This window comes from Coregonus clupeaformis, chromosome 29 (assembly GCF_020615455.1).
Source record: "Coregonus clupeaformis isolate EN_2021a chromosome 29, ASM2061545v1, whole genome shotgun sequence".
Classification (NCBI taxonomy): domain Eukaryota; kingdom Metazoa; phylum Chordata; class Actinopteri; order Salmoniformes; family Salmonidae; genus Coregonus; species Coregonus clupeaformis.
The window spans coordinates 54,792,520-54,815,906 of record NC_059220.1 but is presented as its reverse complement, the minus strand read 5'-3'; the positions used below and the strand labels follow the sequence as shown (position 1 = coordinate 54,815,906).

Genomic DNA, 23,387 nt, shown 5'->3' with positions numbered 1-23,387 from the left:
AAGGATGATCAATGGAAACAGGATGCACCTGAGCTCAATTTTGAGAGTCTGAATACTTATGTAAATGTCTTCAGTAAATGTCTTCAGTTTTCAATTTTTTTTATACATTTGCAAAAACCTGATTTTGCTTTGTCATTATGGTTTCATGTGTGATTTTGTAAATTTATTTTTTATCCATTTCTGAATAAGGCTGTAACGTCACAAAATGTTGAAAAAGTCAAGGGGTCTTGAATAATTTCTGAATGCACTGTCTGTATACAGTTAAAGGCATTCCAAAAGGAATCACAATACATATTTTTCTCATCTGTATAACAAGGGAGCAAGGTCGCTATGCATAATTCTATTTTATTTTGTTTTTAGATGGACACAGCCAAGTTTGGCCTAAGGCCCACACAACTGCATATTCCTGTGTTTAACATAATTAATCTTTCAGTATTTATTTCACCTTTCTAATGAATTAAAACCACACCATGTTGACATTGCCTTCTATTTCACTTCTGAGACAACCAGAAAAGCATTCGATACTCATGCACAACCCTGTATAGCACATCCATCTCTGAGCAAGAGCAATACAAACTTGTTCGTCATATAGCACTATGAGCATCCCATAATTAAACCCAGATGAAAGCAAGCTTGCATAATAAGATATGTTTTGTAAAGTGCTGTGTACAGATGTAGCAGATGTGATTGAACTTCGTAACTCTTGCATTGTGTTTTTTTTTAAAGAAAGGAATGTCCAGCCAGCGGTCCCAGTTGATTGGTGTTTATTCTGACAATAGACAAAAGGAAGCACATTCAATGTGCAGGACAACAATAGGTTGATGGCTGCAGATTCATGATTCGTCGCTTGCATGTCAATATCAGACTGGGTAATTTTTTATCAAACATCTTTACAATGACAAAAATAGTACAAAATACAATAAAATGTGAAGGTCCTTGACGATAGACACAAGGAAGCACATTAGATGTGCAGGACAACAGTATGTTGATGGCTGTAGATTCGTGATTCGTCTGTTAATATGGAAATAACTGAAATAGCTGGGAGCTAAAGTGACCATTACAATTAGAGCATGCTAGCTAACTCGTTCTTACAGCAATGACCCCCAATATCTAACAGGTAGCGTACACATATATACACACACACATCAGGACATGCACATAGTGAACTCCTACACATTGTAAATATGAAAATAGAACACAGTAATTTCACAACGTGGCCTACCGCCTGCATGTCAATATCAGACTGGGAAGAATTTACGTTTGCGATCTCTCCCTATCTGCAAGCATGACCAATGGCATAACACCTTTTGATATGTAAATTCAACCAACCAATAGGAATACAAAACATAGTGTTACACAGACAATACAATAATATTTACATTTTTTGTTCCAATACTCATTTACAGTATATACAACCATTTGGCAGAGAGAAGTGTATGTACTATACTGTATATACAACCATTTGGTCACTATCATAAGGCAGGAAGTGCCGAATGAACAACCATATCCCTAAACACACACTCATAACAGACTACAGGCATGGATTTGTATGCATTGAAGCCCTAAATCATTCATGATTTTTCACAAAATGTCCAGGCATCCATTATCCTGAAGTCCAAATAGGGAGGACTTCCTGTGACAGATGCAGGTCTGATACTCAGGGTAAATTCAGCTCCAGTGTGCCCCCTGCTGGAAAAGTTGATCATTCAGTTAGCCACTGCTAGGGCCTCTGGGACGAGGGAGGCAAAGAAGGCTTTGAAAAAGATCCAGGCAGTCCAAACGATGGACACCCTGTGTGGATGCACCAGCACTACAGTCAGGGGGTGTGGTTCATCAGGACCAACCTCAGCCTCCGCCCCGGCCCCCTCTTCTCCTGCAGGGACCTCCGTCTAAGGGAAGATGAGAAACTCTGTCAGCCCCAACGCCAGAGTTAAGATATAAACACACTAACACTGTATTTATTCAACACAGTTACTGAAATGCTACATGCTGTGTGATGAATGTTACTACATAAGGGCAGTAGCTAAATGCCTTGTTATAAAGCCATCTCTGTTTTCCACTGCCAGAGAGAACGTGTCTTACAGGTGGAACTGGGTTCCTGTCCTGGTGGTTCTGGATGACCTCGGGGACCTGGTTGTTGGGACCTCTGACCAGGGGCCTTCTTCTGAAGGGGAACCAGCCTGCTGTGTGCCTGAGAGGAAGACAACAGGGATTAATAAAGTAGATCTGCATGATTTTTCTTAAACTGTGTGTCTATTACACAGTCATAGTATACAGTCAAAGTATACAGGATACATGTTATTTGTGAGTACATCTTATTCACGTGGTGGTGAATTTCACATTATTAATGGTTAAGAACAGGTGGTGAAAACAAAGAGGCAGTACAAACTCACTGACATGATAATAATGGAAACTGTTTACATTCCTAGGACCAGTCCAACTAACAGATAGTGAACGTTTTCTTTCCCACTCTCCTTTCTAAACATTAACTTCCAACACACTGAGACCAGTGTAATCATTAGCGAGGGCGGTGGAGTACTAACCACTAAACCTTGTTACACAGATCTCTCGCTCTCAACATGAACAAACAGGAGATGGGTAAATAAGAACAAACAAACACAGTCACATAAACAGCAAACTCACAGGTACATAAGGAGCAGGCTGCTCATGACCAGGACGAAGCGGCTCAGACTGGAGTAGAAGTAGATGATGCTGAGGAAGACAGCCAGACGTGCAGCCGTGTACACCCAGTCCAGCCAATCACGATCCATATCCTCCTCATCCTCCATCACAGGTCCGCCCTGGGCGTTCATCCGCAGATTCTGATTGGCTGCTCCCGGGTTGATGAAGGCGGCGTCCTGTGCATTCTGATTGGCTGGCAGGGCTGCTGCGACAGCGGCTTGGTGGGGTGCGACAGGCAGGGATTGGCCGGCAGCTGGGGCAAAGGGGGCAGAGGCTGCTGCTGCGTAGGCTGCATGGCTATGGGACAAAAGACAGACACAGTCTAAGCAAAACACACTTCAAGTATTTTCCCTGCTTAACCCTTGGCCTACAATTTCCTCGCCCCACAAAAATCTAATTAACATAATAAATAATCCCCATCAAAATGTGTCTGTTTAAGCTAGATATCTGTTTATTTGCATGGGCTGCTTCTCAATCCACTGCATCCGCCGATTTCGCCCTAGAGTGGTGTTTGTCAGAACATGAGACGTCCTGAAAACCAGTCTTCTCACAAAAACGTCCGTAGTGTCCGAACGGTTTGGCCTACAAATTATTATGACCAATCTATTGAAAGATGATACTCTCACGAACACGACAGTTCTAGGACGCCCACAAGCCTCACAAGACTAATCTGAAGTCGGTACAGCCTCTTCTGCCAACTTCTGTCTGTAGCTTCCAAACGGCTTGGGCTACACACTAATATGACACCTCTGTGGAAGGCTGACTCTTTTGTTCTAGGACGCCCACAAGCGTCATAAGACTCATCTGAAGGTCCCCGGTACCAGTTCAAAAAATGAATGGAAGTATATATGGAGATACATTTAGTGCCTAAAACAAACAAAATTAAATTCCTGATATTCTTATATCTCTCTGATATAGGACAGACACTTCAGAACAAACTTCCTTTTTATTTTTGGGGGGACTGTAGTGAATCTGTTATTCAATGAGTTTCTATTGGATAATAGCAGTAATGCCAAATTCAATGTTTCATCCAATAACTTTTGTATATATTATTTTGATAGGGCTTAGACTCTAGAGCAGGGATCATCAACTAGAATCAGCAGCAGGACAATTTTATTTTATTTATTTATTGCGCGGATGGTCGGAACATAATTACAAATCATTTGTAGACGGCAAATTGACCGCAAAAACCCAAACAGATACACTACCGTTCAAAAGTTTGGGGTCACTTAGAAATGTCCTTGTTTTCCATGAAAACATACATGAAATGAGTTTGAATATGAAATATAGCAAAATTAATAGGAAATGTAGTCATTGACAAGGTTAGAAATAATGATTTTTAATAGAAATAATAATTGTGTCCTTTGCTTTCATCAAATAATTCTCAATTTGCAGCAATTACAGCCTTGCAGACCTTTGGCATTCTAGTTGTCAATTTGTTGAGGTAATCTGAAGAGATTTCAACCCATACTTCTTGAAGCACCTCCCACAAGTTGGATTGGCTTGATGGGCACTTCTTACATACCATACGGTCAAGCTGCTCCCACAACAGCTCAATAGAGTTGAGATCCGGCGACTGTGCTGGCCACTCCATTATAGACAGAATACCAGGTGACTGCTTCTTCCCTAAATAGTTCTTGCATAATTTGGAGCTGTGCTTTGGGTCATTGTCCTGTTGTAGGAGGAATTTGGCTCCAATCAAGCGCCGTCCACAGGGTATGGCATGTCATTGCAAAATGGAGTGATAGCCTTCCTTCTTCAAGATCCCTTTTACCCTGTACTAATCTCCCACTTTACCACCAGCAAAACACCCCCAGACCATCATATTGCCTCCACAATGCTTGACAGATGGCATCAAGCACTCCTCCAGCATCTTTTCATTTGGTCTGCTTCTCACAAATGTTCTTCTTTGTGATCTGAACACCTCAAACTTCGATTCTTCTGTCCATAAAACTTTTTTCCAATCTTCCTGTGTCTGTGTTCTTTTGCCCAGCTTAATCTTTTCTTTTTATTGGCCAGTCTGAGATATGGCTTTTTCTTTGCAACTCTGCCTAGAAGGTCAGCATCCTGGAGTCGCCTCTTCACTGTTGACGTTGAGACTGGTGTTCTGCGGGTACTATTTAATGAAGCTGCCAGTTGAGGACCTGTGAGGCGTCTGTTTCTCAAAACTAGACACTAATGTATTTGTCCTCTTGCTCAGTTTTGCACTGGGGCCTCCCACTCCACGTTCTATTCTGGTTAGAGCCAGTTTGAGCTGTTCTGTGAAGGGAGTAGTACATAGCGTTGTACGAGATCTTCAGTTTCTTGGCAATTTCTCACATGGAATAGCCTTCATTTCTCAGAACAAGAATAGACTGATGAGTTTCAGAAGAAAGTTATTTGTTTCTGGCCACTTTGAGCCTGTAATCAAACCCACAATTGAAGATGCGCCAGATACTCAACTAGCTTCAAGAAGGTCAGTTTTATTGCTTCATTAATCAGCACAATAGTTTTCAGCTGTGCTAACATAATTTCAAAAGGGTTTTCTAATGATCAATTAGCCTTTTAAAATGGTAAACTTGGATTAGCAAACACAACGTGCCATTGGAACACAGGACTGATGGTTGCTGATAATGGGCCTCTGTACGCCTATGTAGATATTCAATTAAAAATCTGCCGTTTCCAGCTACAATAGCTATTTCCAACATTAACAATGTCTACACTGTATTTCTGATCAATTTGGTGTTATTTTAATGGACAATTGTTTTTATTTTCTTTCGAAAACAAGGACATTTCTAAGTGATCCCAAAATTTTGAACGGTAGTGTGTTTGACTAAAACGTAATAATATCAAACCTTGCTTACAATTGTATACGATCATGTTTCTCTATTATGCGTTGGAATAGTTGGGAACAGATTTCTTAAATAAAAATCACTTGGAGCTGATTTCCTGGTGTTTTAGTCTATTATGTCAAAAACTAAAATGACACACAGCAGTGGAAAAAATTAAGAGACCACTGCAAATGTTTCTTAAATCAGCATCTCTACATGTACTGTGAGGGAAAAAAGTATTTGATCCCCTGCTGATTTTGTACGTTTGCCCACTGATAAAAACATGATCAGTCTATAATTTTAATGGTAGGTTTATTTGAACAGTGAGAGACAGAATAACAACAACAAAATCCAGAAAAACACATGTCAAAAATGTTATAAATTGATTTGCATTTTAATGAGGGAAATACGTATTTGACCCCTCTGCAAAACATGACTTAGTACTTGGTGGCAAAACCCTTGTTGGCAATCACAGAGGTCAGACGTTTCTTGTAGTTGGCCACCTGGTTTGCACACATCTCAGGAGGGATTTTGTTCCACTCCTCTTTGCAGATCTTCTCCAAGTCATTAAGGTTTCGAGGTTGACGTTTGGCAACTCGAACCTTCAGCTCCCTCCACAGATTTTCTATGGGATTAAGGTCTGGAGACTGGCTAGGCCACTCCAGGACCTTAATGTGCTTCTTGTTGAGCCACTCCTTTGTTGCCTTGGCCGTGGGTTTTGGGTCATTGTCATGCTGGAATACCCATCCACGACCCATTTTCAATGCCCTGGCTGAGAGGAGGTTCTCACCCAAGATTTGACGGTACATGGCCCCGTCCATCGTCCCTTTGATGCGGTGAAGTTGTCCTGTCCCCTTAGCAGAAAAACACCTCCATGTTTGACGGTGGGGATGGTGTTCTTGGGGTCATAGGCAGCATTCCTCCTCCTCCAAACACGGCGAGTTGAGTTGATGCCAAAGAGCTCAATTTTGGTCTCATCTGACCACAACACTTTCACCCAGTTCTCCTCTGAATCATTCAGATGTTCATTGGCAAACTTCAGACGGCCCTGTATATGTGCTTTCTTGAGCAGGAGGACCTTGCGGGCGCTGCAGGATTTCAGTCCTTCACGGCGTAGTGTGTTACCAATTGTTTTCTTGGTAACTATGGTCCCAGCTGCCTTGAGATCATTGACAAGATCCTCCCGTGTAGTTCTGGGCTGATTCCTCACCGTTCGTATGATCATTGCAACTCCACGAGGTGAGATCTTGCATGGAGCCCCAGGCCGAGGGAGATTGACAGTTATTTTGTGTTTCTTCCGTTTGCAAATAATCGCACCAACTGTTGTCACATTCTCACCAAGCTGCTTGGCGATGGTCTTGTAGCCCATTCCATCCTTATGTAGGTCTACAATCTTGTACCTGACATCCTTGGAGAACTCTTTGGTCTTGGCCATGGTGGAGAGTTTGGAATCTGATTGATTGATTGCTTCTGTGGACAGGTGTCTTTTATACAGGTAACAAGCTGAGATTAGGAGCACTCCCTTTAAGGTTGTGCTCCTAATCTCAGCTCGTTACCTGTATAAAAGACACCTGGGAGCCAGAAATCTTTCTGATTGAGAGGGGGTCAAATACTTATTTCCCTCATTAAAATGCAAATCAATTTATAAAAACTTTTTTTGTTGTTATTCTGTCTCTCACTGTTCAAATAAACCTACCATTAAAAGTATAGACTGATCATTTCTTTGTCAGTGGGCAAACGTACAAAATCAGCAGGGGATCCTACTGTCCTGCCATACCATATTATTAACCCTCTAGAGCAGGGTTCCCCAACTGGCGGCCCATGGGCCCCCAAAGTTTTCTGTGTGTGTGTGTATATATATATATATATATGTGTGATAAAATGCATGTGATTGAATACTTACTACTGCATGTAGTACTGGCGAGCATACATGTGCTGCAGCCAGAGAAGCTGTTGAGGGCTGTAGAGGGAGTAAGTGGGGAAGGTTGGGTTGGTCATCTCTGCTGCCACTAGCCTAGAGACACAGGATAATAACAGTGTGAATTGCATGTCATGTCAGACTGAAGGATAGAACAATGTATTGCATATAATCTCTCCCAGCAATATAACTTTTCATAAAGTAACACAAGTAATATATACTGTACTAATATCACCAGCCTTATGCAAAGAATGCACCAGTTTTGTTAACTCACGTTGTAGTGCCAGGCCATGCAGCTGCCGGTGGGGCATTAGAGGGGGCAGTGGGCCTGCGCTGTCTCAGCTCTGGTTCATTGGGGACAGATGGGGCTGGGGAGGCACCCTCTGGGTTCTGTCTGGTAGGCATGGCCGAGGGTTGTGCCTCTTGCTGCTCTGGTTCCCTGACCTGAATCAAAAGTGAGACATGGTGTTACACCACAGTTGTGGAAATCAGTGGATGCTCCTCAGAGGAGGAAGGAGAGGACCATCCTCAGTGAATTTCAGAAAAATAAAAAGTAAAACATTAGTTTTATCTAAAAAGGGGGAAAAAGTATCTAACTATTGAATAAAACACACTGTTTTGCAATGAAGGTCTACAGTAGCCTCAACAGCACTCTGCAGAGTAGCACAATGGTGTAGCCAGAGGACAGCTAGTTTCCATCCTCCTTTGGGTACATTGACTTCAATACAAAACCTAGGAGGCTCATGGTTCTCTAATTATGACAACTTCCGGAGGACGTCCTCCAACCTGTCAAAGCACTTGCAGCATGAACTGACATGTTGTCCACCCAATCAAAGGATAAGAGAATACATCTTGTACTGAAAGCATAAGCTACAGCTAGCTAGCACTGCAGTGCATAAAATGTGGTAAGTAGTTGACTCAGAGAGAAAGACAATAGTTGTAAACTATTTAAACATCAACAAATTACTTTCTTCAAAAATGAAGAAGCAAGAGAGGGAGAGAGAGCGCTAGCTATATTTCGTTGTATTTATTTTTTCACTTTCACTTACTTTGCTAGCGAATGTAGCTAGCTAGGTTTAACCTACTCAAACAGAGGGATGCCATGTTAGCTAGCTGGCTATGGCTATCCAACACTGGAACTCTTCCAAGTCAAGGTAAGCGTTTGGTTTTACAAATGTATTGCCACCGGGGCCCGCCAGTGTAACTGCTAAACTGCATGATTGTAGCAGGTTTACTAATGTGTTAGTTCTATTAGCTATGTTGACTATGACGTTAGCTAATATGATGACAACGATGTAGGCTGTGTGTAGCGTTTAGCGGTTATGATATGAAGGTTTGGCTTGGAAAGATTTTTTCACCTGGTCACAGACAGCTGATGTGTTGTGCCCTGAAGTCCACAAGCAAAGGGAAAAGGTGAAAGGAGGAGATCGCGTAGATGCGAGAAGGAATACAACGAGCAAAGTGATCATGCTGTTTGTATGTGGCTGCTATGAAAGTGAACTGTGTTTGCGTGTGATCAGGGGTGTATTCATTCCGCCAATTCTGTTGAAAATCTTAAACGGAAGCAAACGGAACAAAACGGGGATAAACATACCTGAATTTGTCCAATAGAAACTCTCCTTTGCAACTGTTGGACTAATGATTACACCCTAGAACAGCTAGATGCAGGCAAGTGTGTGCAAGGTGGTATTGAATGTTTCACTGTCTGTTACCTTGATTACTCAAACATTTCTCTCGACCTGTGTGCACTGACATTGTTAACTTTCATTCATAGGCTAGGCTGTAGCAACTTCATGATTGGTATAGGGAAAATGTAAGTATCATGTAGTAGTCTAAACCTATCGATATTACACTGAGCTGGGTGAATGGAATATGAATGACAGTCATCCAATATGCTGTAATAGAAATAAGGCCATGCTCATTAAAAAAAATTATCGTCCTCCCTCATCTTAAAGCAGCACGACCGCCATTGGTGAACATACATAATGTACAAAGTGACAACAGAAACCATCACAGTAGACTAGAGGATTCAAAGGAAAACGTTTGGACAGTATCTTGCTTGTCCTTAGTTTTCAATTGTTCTAACGTGAAAGGTACTTGGTCCTGGTTCCTTAAACTGCACTTTATTGTTTGCATACCATTCCCAATCTGAAAAAAGCTTTTTACAAGATTGATCCCTCACAGACATATCTAGACCCATTTGGCACTCAGCACTAAAATACAGGAATATACTCACAGACATTTTTTTAAGTTATGTGAAACTCCCGACCTAGCTATCTTTAGCTCTAGATGCACAGCTATAAGCTGCAGTAAAGTTTCAGAGATGCAAAGTTATGGTCTCCAGAGAATCCTAATGAGAGCAGCTGTGCACTTGTCTCCAGCTACCCACTGAGCTGGGACTCCTCTCTCCAGAGAACAGAACAGACTCCACTGACACTGACGCATCCTCAACCACTGAAGAGCGGAATAATTGAGACGATTTTGGCTGATAGGGCGTTTTGGCTTATCAAATTATTCCTTATCAACTGTGTGAGGTGGCTTTTTCCTAAGCTGAATGTCTGGCTTTGACTGTCCTTTGTCAGCTCCGGGAGCTCCCAATTACAGCTACTAGTTAATATTCATGAGGTGTGCATGTTTTCTAAAGGAGAAAAACGAGGGAATCACTGGCATGGCAGAACTAAAAACTAAAAAGTTTCATCATGGTTTGGCACAATATCTTGGGGAGCAACAACTGAGGCATTGTTGACTGATCCTATTTAATGAGTAGATTTAAAATAGCTTCACCTAGGTCTACATCATAACCTTCAAATAGAATCCAGTGTCACAGTTTGAGATAGGGTTCCATATGGGGTTCTTTACCTTGGGTCTTGCTCCTAGCGGACCTATAGGCTGAGTCCTGACTGCACACACCAGGTGCACAGTGGGTGTTAGGTCCGTCTGTGAAGACATATACATACATGATTAGATATCCCAGACGGAATAAGCCACAGTAACGTACATGGCATCCATTCTTGGCACGGGATATAGAGGGACACTCATTCAACCTTTAGAAATAAAAACGTAATAACAAAGAATGGCTATTGAAAAATCCAGTGAGAAAAGTAGTGAACTGAGTGATCAACATCTGATCTGAAGTTTAGAAAAGGGGTTATCAGGGGCTTATAACGGGCTTGAACTCCAGGGATGTCAAAGCCCAGTTTACAGTCTGGGTTTTGTTCAACAATAATGTGAGATTATAGTATTGTGATTAATTTACAAAACAGATGAAATATACACACTGTTCTGCACAGTTTTATAAGTCACTGCAGTAATACTAAAACAACTAGGACATGTTTTGCAATTCGCTGAGTTCAGATATTTGTGTGGGCAGACTGAATCCCTGATCTAGGCACATTATGTGAAGCAACACAAACATAGACATGCATACAAACACACGATAACATACACACATGTACACATGGATCTTGTGTTATATATATCTGGTAGTAGGGTAGAGGCCTGAGGGCACACACTTAATATGTTGTGAAATCTGTTATGAATGTATTGTAATGTTTTTTAAATGTATAACTGCCTTAATTTTGCTGGACCCCAGGAAGAGTAGCTGCTGCCTTGGCAGCAACTACTGGGGATCCACAGTAAATACAAATCAAATCAAATGTTATTTGTCACATGCGCCGAATACAACAGGTGTAGACCTTACAGTGAAATGCTTACTTACAAGCCCTTAACCAACAATGCAATTTTAAGAAAGAATACCAAAAAATACAGGGGGTACCGGTACCAAGTCAATGTGCAGGGGCACCGGTTAGTCGAGGTAATAGGTAAATGTAGGTAGAGTTATTAAAGTGACTATGTATAGATAATAAACAGAGAGTAGCAGCAGCCTAAAAGATGGGGGGGGGCTGGGGGGCAATGCAAATAGTCTGGGTAGCCATTTGATTAGATGATCAGGAGTCTTTTGGCTTGGGGGGTAGAAGCAGTTTAGAAGCCTCTTGGACCTAGACTTGGTGCTCCGGTACCGCTTGCCGTGCGGTAGCAGAGAGAACAGTCTATGACTAGGGTGGCTGGAGTCTTTGACAATTTTTAGGGCCTTCCTGGTATAGAGGTCCTGGATGGCAGGAAGCTTGGCCCCAGTCAGTGATGTACTGGGCCGTACGCACTACCCTCTGTAGTGCCTTGTGGTCGGAGGCCGAGCAGTGATGCAACCAGTCAGGATGCTCTCGATGGTGCAGCTGTAGAACCTTTTGAGGATCTGAGGACCCATGCCAAATCTTTTCAGTCTCCTTAGGGGGAATAGGTTTTGTCCTGCCCTCTTCACGACTGTCTTGGTGTGCTTGGACCATGTTAGTTTATTGATGAAGCCAGTGACTGATGTGGTGTACTCCTCAATGCCATCGGAAGAATCCCAGAACATATTCCAGTCTGTGCTAGCAAAACAGTCCTGTAGCTTAGCATCTGCTTCATCTGACCACTTTTTTATTGACCGAGTCACTGGTGCTTCCTGCTTTAGTTTTTGCTTGTAAGCAGGAATCAGGAGGATAGAATTATGGTCAGATTTGCCAAATGGAGGGCAAGGGAGAGCTTTGTACGGGTCTCTGTGTGTGGAGTAATGGTGGTCTAGAGGTTTTTTCCCTCTGGTTGCACATGTAACATGCTGGTAGAAATTAGGTAAAACGGATTTAAGTTTCCCTGCATCAAAGTCCCCGGCCACTAGGAGCGCCACCTCTGGATGAGCATTTTCTGTTTGCTTATGGCTATATACAGTTCATTGAGAGCGGTCTTAGTGCCAGCATCGGTTTGTGGTGGTAAATAAACAGCTATGAAGAATATAGATGAAAACTCTCTTGGTAGAAAGTGTGGTCTACAGCTTATCATGAGATACTCTACCTCAGGCGAGCAAAACCTTGAGACTTCCTAAGATATCGTGCACCAGCTGTTATTTACAAATATACATAGACTGCCCCCCCTTGTCTTACCAGAGGCTGCTGTTCTATTCTGCCGATACAGTATATAACACGCCAGCTGTATGTTATTCAAATGTTGAATCAATAACATTATATTTTTGAAAGATGATGCCTGCAATCTGATCAGATGCTTGAAACATAACACAGTATATAGCTAGAGTTCTGAGAATATGTCTAGTTGTTAGATAGGTGAACAAGCACACACGTACCTTTCTGAAAATATCTCTTACATGCAGGTGGTCTGGGAGCAGCTTGCCAGAGTAAATTAGTCTCTGATCACCTTCAGCCTGTGGGGGAAAGGGGGACAGATGTCAACACAAGACACACACTGACAGCAACCACGATTTATACACACAACTATTCATAGCCTAACTAGCTAACTTAGCTGTTTGGCTTGAATGATTGTTATTGACAGTAGCTAGCATCACATTAGCTGGCAAGCTTCCTTGACCTATATAACTTGGCAAGGACTGGTTAGCTTGCTCTGGTAGCTAGCTAAGTTAACTATTACATTCACTCACCGGGTTGTTTGGGTACATCCTCGATAAATGTGTCTTCAACTCTTTCACTGTCCAGTCCATGTCAACTCCTTCAATCGTTTGATCCCCGTGGGCTTGATTAGGTGTTTTTATCACAAGCTTGATTGTCTTTTGTCTAGAAAAACCAGTATTATCCATTTTTATTTTCTTGTGACCTCTCCCAACGCGATTAGATAGTAGCTACAATGTAGCCTCTTAGTTACCAAGTAATAATATCAACGGAGTAAGTACCTACAGTATCTGAAATGTCAGAGAAACAAAGTTGCAATTTCTTCACCCGAAAACTTTTTAGTTGAAATGAGGAAGTAGTTGACACAGCCTGTCGCGTGAAAAGGAGTGTTGTTTGGAAACACATTGTGGCTTGATGTGATTGGCTAACCAAGGCTCGTGATCAGACGTGGAGGCTCCGGGAGCATTCTGTCATGCGCATGCTCTGCAACGATCACGCTACCAGCTTTGAAGTTACAGTTCCCCATGTATGAGTTATATCAGTCATATTTGAACACTTTGCCCTGGCCTGTCCAAATTATTTTCCACATTAAAAAGACAGAAACAATTCATTAGATAATTATGCTCTGTACTATGCTTATCAAACAAACAATTTGTGGGTTCTGGTTCAACCAAAATAACTTTATTTTTAAAGTTAGGCTTCTTAGAATTAACATTGAAACGATTATTATGATATTGGTGTTCTTTCAAGGGATTACACAATACAAGAAGCCTAGTTATCACTTTAAACTTTGTTTACAAGTCCAACATTTCTATAAAAGCACATTCTTTTTTTAAACTGACAATTACAAATACACACTGGTGTTACACTTCAAAACAGTCTATCATCAAGCACACTATCAACAAATGTTATATCCTACTGCTTAATGATGATAACGACAACAATGCTTCTGCTACTGATGATGATACTGATGACGTTAAACGTAATCAGATATTTCACAGATGGCTAAGGAGTCTGCTGATGATAATGAAAGAAGTGAAATGTCATAACCAGAGCACTTCTACCAGAGAAAATCTGATTCATTATCACCAGGGCTATAACAATACTATTTTCCTCGGCTATTGGGTGATTTCATTAAACATAGTTAAAACAGGGATCACTGACAATAGAAGGTGAGCACATGCTCTTGGTTTCCCCTCACCCGTAAGTGGGCGCAGGTCACGAGTCAGAGTCTCCAGCCAAGCCATGCACAGAGCACTGGGATATTGCCCTCTCCTTTCCACAGGCATGGTTCTGTCAATAAGAGAACATAGCTCAGTTATCACTCCAATATCCCTCTCACCTTTATGGGCTTTGTAATGGGATGGGGTGGGTTGAAGTCAATGAATGCAATGAAAACATCTGGTTTGTAAAGACAAAATATGTACACAACAATCATGGCTGCATTCCTTGAGTAATCTTGGAGAACCTCATTCAGAGTAATCGTTGAAGGGTCTGGAGCAAAAACATACATGGCGGTACAGTAAGCAGAGAACAATGATACTGTCAAAATTCCAGAACATGTATTCCACATCTAGCTATGCTACATTTTTTGCAATGGAGTGGTCCTGCCCTTTGGACCAACGAAGCCCAGTTAATTATCTTATTTCTCTCCATCTCCTCACCAGACACCACCCAGGGACAGTCCTGGTTCATCTGCCGCATGCCCATCCTTCTGGTCGGTGTTCAGCTTGTAGGTCCCTATCAGATCCTCAAACCTCCTCACACTGTCAGAGAGGCAGAGGGAAGTGTCTCAACAGAGCATTGACCTGCATAAATTGTGAATCGACGTAGATGAAATTCATAGGGTTTAATCACTGTGCAACTGAACTCCTACGTAAGAATAAGACAGTACAATGCTGAATAAGACACAATCATACAGTATAGAGTGAGTGACAGGGAACCATACTGTTCAGGTTGTGGGATGTAGCTCAGTTGGTAGAGCATGGTGTTTGCAACGGTTGTGAGTTCGATTCCCACGGGGGGCCAGTATGAAAAAAATTATAATAATGTATGCACTCACTAACTGTAAGTCGCTCTGGATAAGAGCGTCTGCTAAATGACTAAAATGTCAAATGTGGTCTTCCATTGATATCAGGCAGCACTTTGACGTCATGGAAACCAAGGCCGAACTTGCCGATAAGGGCCATGACTATAAATGGGACACAAAGGACATGCTCAGTTGAACTATTCAAAGGAGGGGAAAGGCCAAGGGGGATCCTGACAACATTATATAATATCTCTAATGCCCAGTATGACCCTAAACATGCTACACTCACTCTTTCCTTTGCTCCTCCCTTCGCTGGATGTCTCCGCCCACAAAGACGCGTACCTTGCACCTTGCCCAGCGCTTCTTACGAGTGAGCAGGTAGGGAAGTAGCAACATCACAACAGCCTTAACTTTTACCTTTCACACATAACATTGACCCCTTTGCCTGATATGACCATGACATAATCTATCCTATGTTATCTCTCTGACTTGTGGTACTTGACATTTAACAACATTGCATGATTTATGACCCCACATTATCAGTCTGACTATGTTATAAATCTTGAGATTTGTGGATAGGCACAATCAGATCCACAACAATAAACTCACCTCCATCATTGAACAGCCAGTACACATCAATGGTATTTTCCCCCTGCTTGGACTGAAACACAGTATGAAGCTGAGGCTCAGTCACCATGGCATCAGGATCTACTGTAACCAAGACAACATCCCTCTGTCAATACTATTTAAAAAAACACCACAAACTGTATACTCTGAATGTTATCATACATAAACGAAACATTTGCAGGGGTGCACACAGGTGTTGACACCCCTCTCTGGGCTTGCCTCAAACACAGGGTTAACTGCAAAAAAAAAGAGGCAATGATATGTAAGGACCTGAAATCTTCATGCTCGTTGGATTCCTCACCATGTGCTTGTGCCTGCCGAGACATGTCTAGACCCTCCCTCACCCACAGCCCACACACTTCATACTGCAGGTCAAATTAGTCACTAAAACACAGCCACGAAGACACATTAAACTGCATTCTCACTCTAACACATCCATATGGAACTAATCTTTCTGATTTGATTGAGTGATTCACTCACTGTAGAATGCCAATGTAGTTGTCAATGCAGGATGGTCTGTCCTTATGCCATCCCTTTTGAACCCCATCAGGAGGAAGTTTGGCCTGATCCGACCAAACCTGCACCCTGGGGGAATACAGTATAACACATTAATTAAATCCTACAGTATGGAACCTCATGATGAACTGGATCTAGACCATTGTTCTACTAGATCTCACTGCTTCGGTGATGGAGATAAGGCTTGGAAATTGGCCCACCTGGAGCAGCATCTGAAACCCAGTGTGCAGGTCATCTGCCACCACACCTTGATAGAAGGATTTGATCCGCCACTTGTTCAGTCAGGTCACATGACTGTTGCTACTGGCAGCGTCCAAAGCTGAGGGAGAAGGCCCTCCCTTTTGGCACAGCAGGGTGACAGAGAGAGAGCGGGAATGTGAGGTTTATGGCATAGAATATAAAATATAGCCAATGCAAAATCAGGGATTGACATGTGTGGCTCAGTTGGTAGAGCATGGTGCTTGCAATGCCAAGCGTCATCGGTTTGATTCTTGCTGGGGCCACCCATATGAAAAAATGTATGCATGCATGACTGTAAGTCGCTGTGGATAAAAGTGTTTGCTAAATGGCATATATTATTAATTAAACCTTCAATACGTAACTTTCTGGGCGACCCGACCAAATTCACATAGAAATTTGAGTTTTAGATCTGTCATTCTCATTGAAAGCAAGTCTAAGAAGCTGTAGATACAGTGGGGGAAAAAAGTATTTAGTCAGCTACCAATTGTGCAAGTTCTCCCACTTAAAAAGATGAGAGAGGCCTGTAATTTTCATCATAGGTACACGTCAACTATGACAGACAAATTGAGAAAAAAAATTCCAGAAAATCACATTGTAGGATTTTTTATGAATTTATTTGCAAATTATGGTGGAAAATAAGTATTTGGTCACCTACAAACAAGCAAGATTTCTGGCTCTCACAGACCTGTACCTTCTTCTTTAAGAGGCTCCTCTGTCCTCCACTCGTTACCTGTATTAATGGCACCTGTTTGAACTTGTTATCAGTATAAAAACACCTGTCCACAACCTCAAACAGTCACACTCCAAACTCCACTATGGCCAAGACCAAAGAGCTGTCAAAGGACACCAGAAACAAAATTGTAGACCTGCACCAGGCTGGGAAGACTGAATCTGCAATAGGTAAGCAGCTTGGTTTGAAGAAATCAACTGTGGGAGCAATTATTAGGAAATGGAAGACATAAGAGACCACTGATAATCTCCCTCGATCTGGGGCTGCACACAAGATCTCACCCCGTGTTGTCAAAATAATCGCAAAAATCCCAGAACCACACGGGGGGACCTAGTGAATGACCTGCAGAGAGCTGGGACCAAAGTAACAAAGCCTACCATCAGTAACACACTACGCCGCCAGGGACTCAAATCCTGCAGTGCCAGACGTGTCCCCCTGCTTAAGCCAGTACATGTCCAGGCCCGTCTGAAGTTTGCTAGAGTGCATTTGGATGATCCAGAAGAGGATTGGGAGAATGTCATATGGTCAGATGAAACCAAAATATAACTTTTTGGTAAAAACTCAACTCGTCGTGTTTGGAGGACAAAGAATGCTGAGTTGCATCCAAAGAACACCATACCTACTGTGAAGCATGGGGGTGGAAACATCATGCTTTGGGGCTGTTTTTCTGCAAAGGGAGCAGGACGACTGATCCGTGTAAAGGAAAGAATGAATGGGGCCATGTATCGTGAGATTTTGAGTGAAAACCTCTTTCCATCAGCAAGGGCATTGAAGATGAAACGTGGCTGGGTCTTTCAGCATGACAATGATCCCAAACACACCGCCCGGGCAACGAAGGAGTGGCGGTAAGCAGCTTGGTTTGAAGAAATCAACTGTGGGAGCAATTATTAGGAAATGGAAGACATAAGAGACCACTGATAATCTCCCTCGATCTGGGGCTCCACGCAAGATCTCACCCCGTGGGGTCAAAATGATTGTCACGATCGTCAGGGAGAGACCAATGCGCAGCGTTGAAGGTGAACATATTTATTCAATTAATGATCACACGTAACAAAACAACAAACGATAACGTGACGTCTACGGTTTAAACACAAACCAACACTAACAAGAAACCACAAACACAAAGTGAAAGACAGACAGTTAAATATGGCTCCCAATCAGAGACAACCAGCTGACACTCGTTGCCTCTGATTGGGAGTCACTCAGGCCAACATAGAAATACAAACATAGAATTACACACCCTGGCTCAACATAACAGCGTCCCCAGAGCCAGGGCGTGACAGTACCCCCCCCCCAAAGGCGCGGACTCCGACCGCGCCAACTAAATACCACAGGGGAGGGACCGGGTGGGCACTCCGCCTTGGCGGCGGATCCGGCTCGGGCCTGATCCCCACTCCTCTCCAACCCCCCAAAGTACCCCCTGGTCCGGTCTGGCCCCGCTGGCCGGAGCTGGACTGCACACTGATGGAGCGGATTGCTCTAGCTCCGGCGTAACGCATCTGACCGGTGCCGGACCAGGCACCAGTGGAACAGGCACGGGCCGTGCCGGACCGACGACGCACACCACTGGCTTGGTGTGGGGAACAGGTACGGGCCGTGCTGGACTGACGACGCACACCACTGGCTTGGTGTGGGGAGCAGGAGCGGGCCGGACAGGGCTGACGAAACGCACCACAGACTTGGTGCGGGGAGCAGGAACGGGCCGGACCGGGCTGGCGACGCGCACCACAGACTCGGCGCGGAGAGCAGGAACGGGCCGGACAGGGCTGACGAAACGCACCACAGACTTGGTGCGGGGAGCAGGAATGGGCCGAGCCGGGCTGACGAAACGCACCACAGACTTGGTGCGGGGAGCAGGAATGGGCCGAGCCGGGCTGACGAAGCGCACCACTGACTTGGAGCGGGGAGCAGGAACGGGCCGAGCCGGGCTGACGAGACGCACCACAGACTTGGTGTGGGGAGCAGGAACGGGCCGGACCGGGCTGGCGACGCGCACCACAGACCTGGTGCGGAGAGCAGGAACGGGCCGGACAGGGCTGACAAAACGCACCACAGACTTGGTGCGGGGAGCAGGAACAGACCGGACCGTACTGGGGACACACACCACTGGCCCTACACCGGGATCTGGAACGGGCCGGACCGGACTGGTAACACACCCCAGTACCTCTCGCCGTGCCTCTCCACCTTCCATCCCCTCTTCGACCAGTGGCCCCCGTAACCTGGCGGCCTCCTCTGCCAACCCGCTGGACCGCTCTATCGCGGCCTCCTGCTGCCCCGACGTCGTGAGCCCCCCCCTAAAAAATGTCTGGGGGTCTCTCCTCCCCGTGGGCCAGGCCTCTATCGTTCTCGCCCAACTCTCGCTCCTCTGTCTCCAACTCCAGCCATTCTGCTCTTCATTAGGCTTGACCCAGTCGAAACTCTTCCTCCACTGTTCCCAAGTCCATCCACTCTGCTCTTTACAAGGCTGGACCCAGTCGAGGTTGCCACGGAGATCTGCAAGTGATTCCCCAGGCAATGGCTCCTGGACACGCTGCTTGGTCCAGTTTTGGTGGTTTCTTCTGTCACGATCGTCAGGGAGAGACCAATGCGCAGCGTTGAAGGTGAACATATTTATTCAATTAATGATCACACGTAACAAAACAACAAACGATAACGTGACGTCTACGGTTTAAACACAAACCAACACTAACAAGAAACCACAAACACAAAGTGAAAGACAGACAGTTAAATATGGCTCCCAATCAGAGACAACCAGCTGACACTCGTTGCCTCTGATTGGGAGTCACTCAGGCCAACATAGAAATACAAACATAGAATTACACACCCTGGCTCAACATAACAGCGTCCCCAGAGCCAGGGCGTGACAATGATCACAAGAACGGTGAGCAAAAATCCCAGAACCACACGGGGGGACCTAGTGAATGACCTGCAGAGAGCTGGGACCAAAGTAACTAAGCCTACCATCAGTAACACACTACGCCGCCAGGGACTCAAATCCTGCAGTGCCAGACGTGTCCCCCTGCTTAAGTCAGTACCTGTCCAGGCCCGTCTGAAGTTTGCTAGAGTGCATTTGGATGATCCAGAAGAGGATTGGGAGAATGTCATATGGTCAGATGAAACCAAAATATAACTTTTTGGTAGAAACTCAACTCGTCGTGTTTGGAGGACAAAGAATGCTGAGTTGCATCCAAAGAACACCATACCTACTGTGAAGCATGGGGGTGGAAACATCATGCTTTGGGGCTGTTTTTCTGCAAAGGGACCAGGACGACTGATCCGTGTAAAGGAAAGAATGAATGGGGCCATGTATCGTGAGATTTTGAGTGAAAACCTCCTTCCATCAGCAAGGGCATTGAAGATGAAACGTGGCTGGGTCTTTCAGCATGACAATGATCCCAAACACACCGCCCGGGCAACGAAGGAGTGGCTTCGTAAGAAGCATTTCAAGGTCCTGGAGTGGCCTAGCCAGTCTGCAGATCTCAACCCCATAGAAAATCTTTGGAGGGAGTTGAAAGTCCGTGTTGCCCAGTGACAGCCCCAAAACATCACTGCTCTAGAGGAGATCTGCATGGAGGAATGGGCCAAAATACCAGCAACAGTGTGTGAAAACCTTGTGAAGACTTACAGAAAACGTTTGACCTGTGTCATTGCCAACAAAGGGTATATAACAAAGTATTGAGAAACTTATTGACCAAATACTTATTTTCCACCATATTTTGCAAATAAATTCATTAAAAATCCTACAATGTGATTTTCTGGATTTTTTTCCCTCATTTTGTCTGTCATAGTTGACGTGTACCTATGATGAAAATTACAGGCCTCTCTCATCTTTTTAAGTGGGAGAACTTGCACAATTGGTGGCTGACTAAATACTTTTTTTCCCCACTGTATGTTCTATGTTCACTATTTCTATGCTTAAAATACAATATTTTTGGTTATTGAAAATATATTTCACTGCGGTTTAGATGGTACAATGATTCTCTACACTATACATTTCTTGTTTTGTCACATAAACTGAAATTAGGTGAACTATTAGAATTTTAGCAACTAGGAGATGGTGGAGCGATTTCTGCATATTGCACCTTTAAGGTCTGAAAGGTACTTGCCCATTAGGCAAGTCAGGAGTATTTTGGGGTTGGCCAAAGATTGTTATCACTTGCCTGAAAATATTAAGTAGCTATTGTCACCTACATACAGGGGAGGAATCAGAAGAACAGCGACTAACATTCTTTGCATTTTGGTTGTTATCAGCAAGAAAAAAATCACCTGCCCAATGGGACAACCTCACAGCAGGCTCAACTTGTGCGACTGTTCAGGTCACTTTCCCCGGGCAATAGGACAACCCTTGATGTCAATCTCTGTACAATGATTCAAGATGATAACTCACAGTGACAACATTCCCACACATCATCAGGCTTAGATTCTTGGTAAAGGTTCCGACAATGTCGACCAGTGCAGGCCGAGAGCTGGGCAGAACACTGAGAACTAGACACTGAGATCTGAGTGGAGGGAAGCAAGAAGAGAGGGAATAAGAAGATTACATACAAAGTGAGAAATTTTTATTTAGTTGTTACAGTAACAAAAGGTTGACATTGTTCTCATTAGGTCCTCCGCATAGGCTGTGCGTGAGTTTCAAGTTTGGAGAAGCTAATTTTCACCATAAAAATTCAACTTTATAATAAAGCATTCCATGCATCATCGCATGTGCAGACTTATGTAAGATAGCCTACTATTCGTAATGTGATGAGAAGATTGGATATTCATAATTTAGGCTATTAATATATCTCAATAAAGTACAACAGTATGAGTCATACTTCCCATAAAACCTAGCGGGCAAATAGGGAAATGGTTCCAGTCGTTTTTCCAGTCGTTTTCCCATAGGGGATTTCCGAAACCCTTAAAATAAGGGCTATGTTTCGTGTAGGCTTATCCTGGCGTGACATTTTCATAACCATGTAAATCTCTCTCGGACAAGGTGACTTTTATCACTATATTCGCCTGTATTTAGCCCAAACAAATGAAATGCTAATTAGCTGCTAATGTTGCTATCATAAAGAACTACAAATGCCATGATGATCTGGACGAGATTGCCAACTCGAAGTAAAGGTAAGAATCTCTGGATTAACTATCTAATGTTAGCTAAATGTAGTAATAAATAAATTGGCTACATTTCTTAAAATGTACCTGTTAGCAAAGGTGCCAGCTAGAGATGACGTGTAGGAGCTTGCAGGGATTTTTTGTCTTGCATGATGTCTACTTTGATGCTAATTAGCATTTTCAAATCTGAGAGTAAATAGAGCCAAATATATTGATAAAAGTCACCTTGTCCAAGAGAGATTTACATTTACATTTACATCATTTAGGGGGGAAGGATTACTTTATACTATTCCAGGTATTCCTTAAAGAGGTAGGGTTTCAAGTGTCTCCGGAAGGTGGTCAGTGACTCCGCTGTCCTGGCGTCGTGGGGGAGCTTGTTCCACCATTGGGGTGCCAGAGCAGCAAATAGCTTTGACTGGGCTGAGCGGGAACTGTGAGGTAGGGGAGCTAGCAGGCCAGAGGTGGATGAACGTAGTGCCCTCGTTTGGGTGTAGGGTCTGATCAGAGCCTGAAGGTAAGGAGGTGCCGTTCCCCTCACAGCTCCGTAGGCAAGCACCATGGTCTTGTAGTAGATGCGAGCCTCAACTGGAAGCCAGTGGAGTGTGCGGAGGAGCGGGGTGACATGAGAGAACTTGGGAAGGTTGAACACCAGACGGGCTGCAGCGTTCTGGATTAGTTGTAGGGATTTAATGGCACAGGCAGGGAGCCCAGCCAACAGCGAGTTGCAGTAATCCAGACGGGAGATGACAAGTGCCTGGATTAGGATCTGTGCCGCTTTCTGTGTAAGGTAGGGCCGTACTCTGCGAATGTTGTAGAGCATGAACCTACAGGATCGGGTCACCGCTTTGATGTTAGCGGAGAACGACAGGGTGTTGTCCAGGGTCACGCCAAGGTTCTTTGCACTCTGGGAGGAGGACACAATGTAGTTGTCAACCGTGATGGCGAGATCATGGAGAGGGCAGTCCTTCCCCGGGAAGAAGAGCAGCTCCGTCTTGTCAAGGTTCAGCTTGAGGTGGTGATCCGACATCCACACTGATATGTCTGCCAGACATGCAGAGATGCGTTTCGCCACCTGGTTATCAGAAGGGGGAAAGGAGAAAATTAATTGTGTGTCGTCTGCGTAGCAATGATAGGAGAGACCATGTGAGGATATGACAGAGCCAAGTGACTTGGTGTATAGAGAGAATAGGAGAGGGCCTAGAACTGAGCCCTGGGGGACACCAGTGGTGAGAGCACGTGGTGCGGAGACAGATTCTCGCCACGCCACCTGGTAGAAGTGACCTGT

At 43.9% G+C, this 23,387-nt stretch overlaps 1 protein-coding gene and 1 pseudogene across 1 annotated transcript; both read right to left on the bottom strand.

Moving 5' to 3' along the window:
• Positions 1-747: 747 nt before the first annotated feature.
• On the bottom strand, positions 748-13,264 carry LOC121576660 (homocysteine-responsive endoplasmic reticulum-resident ubiquitin-like domain member 1 protein). The gene is made up of 8 exons (XM_041889994.1): positions 12,896-13,264; positions 12,584-12,661; positions 10,270-10,347; positions 7,685-7,854; positions 7,396-7,506; positions 2,644-2,979; positions 2,083-2,191; positions 748-1,889 (listed from the first exon to the last, which is right to left on the bottom strand). The coding sequence occupies exons 1-8, from the start codon at positions 13,049-13,051 to the stop codon at positions 1,707-1,709; spliced, it is 1,221 nt and encodes a 406-aa protein (XP_041745928.1). The 5' UTR covers positions 13,052-13,264; the 3' UTR covers positions 748-1,706.
• A 755-nt stretch (positions 13,265-14,019) lies between these two features.
• Positions 14,020-22,227, bottom strand: LOC121577276 (annotated as a pseudogene).
• Positions 22,228-23,387: the final 1,160 nt, after the last annotated feature.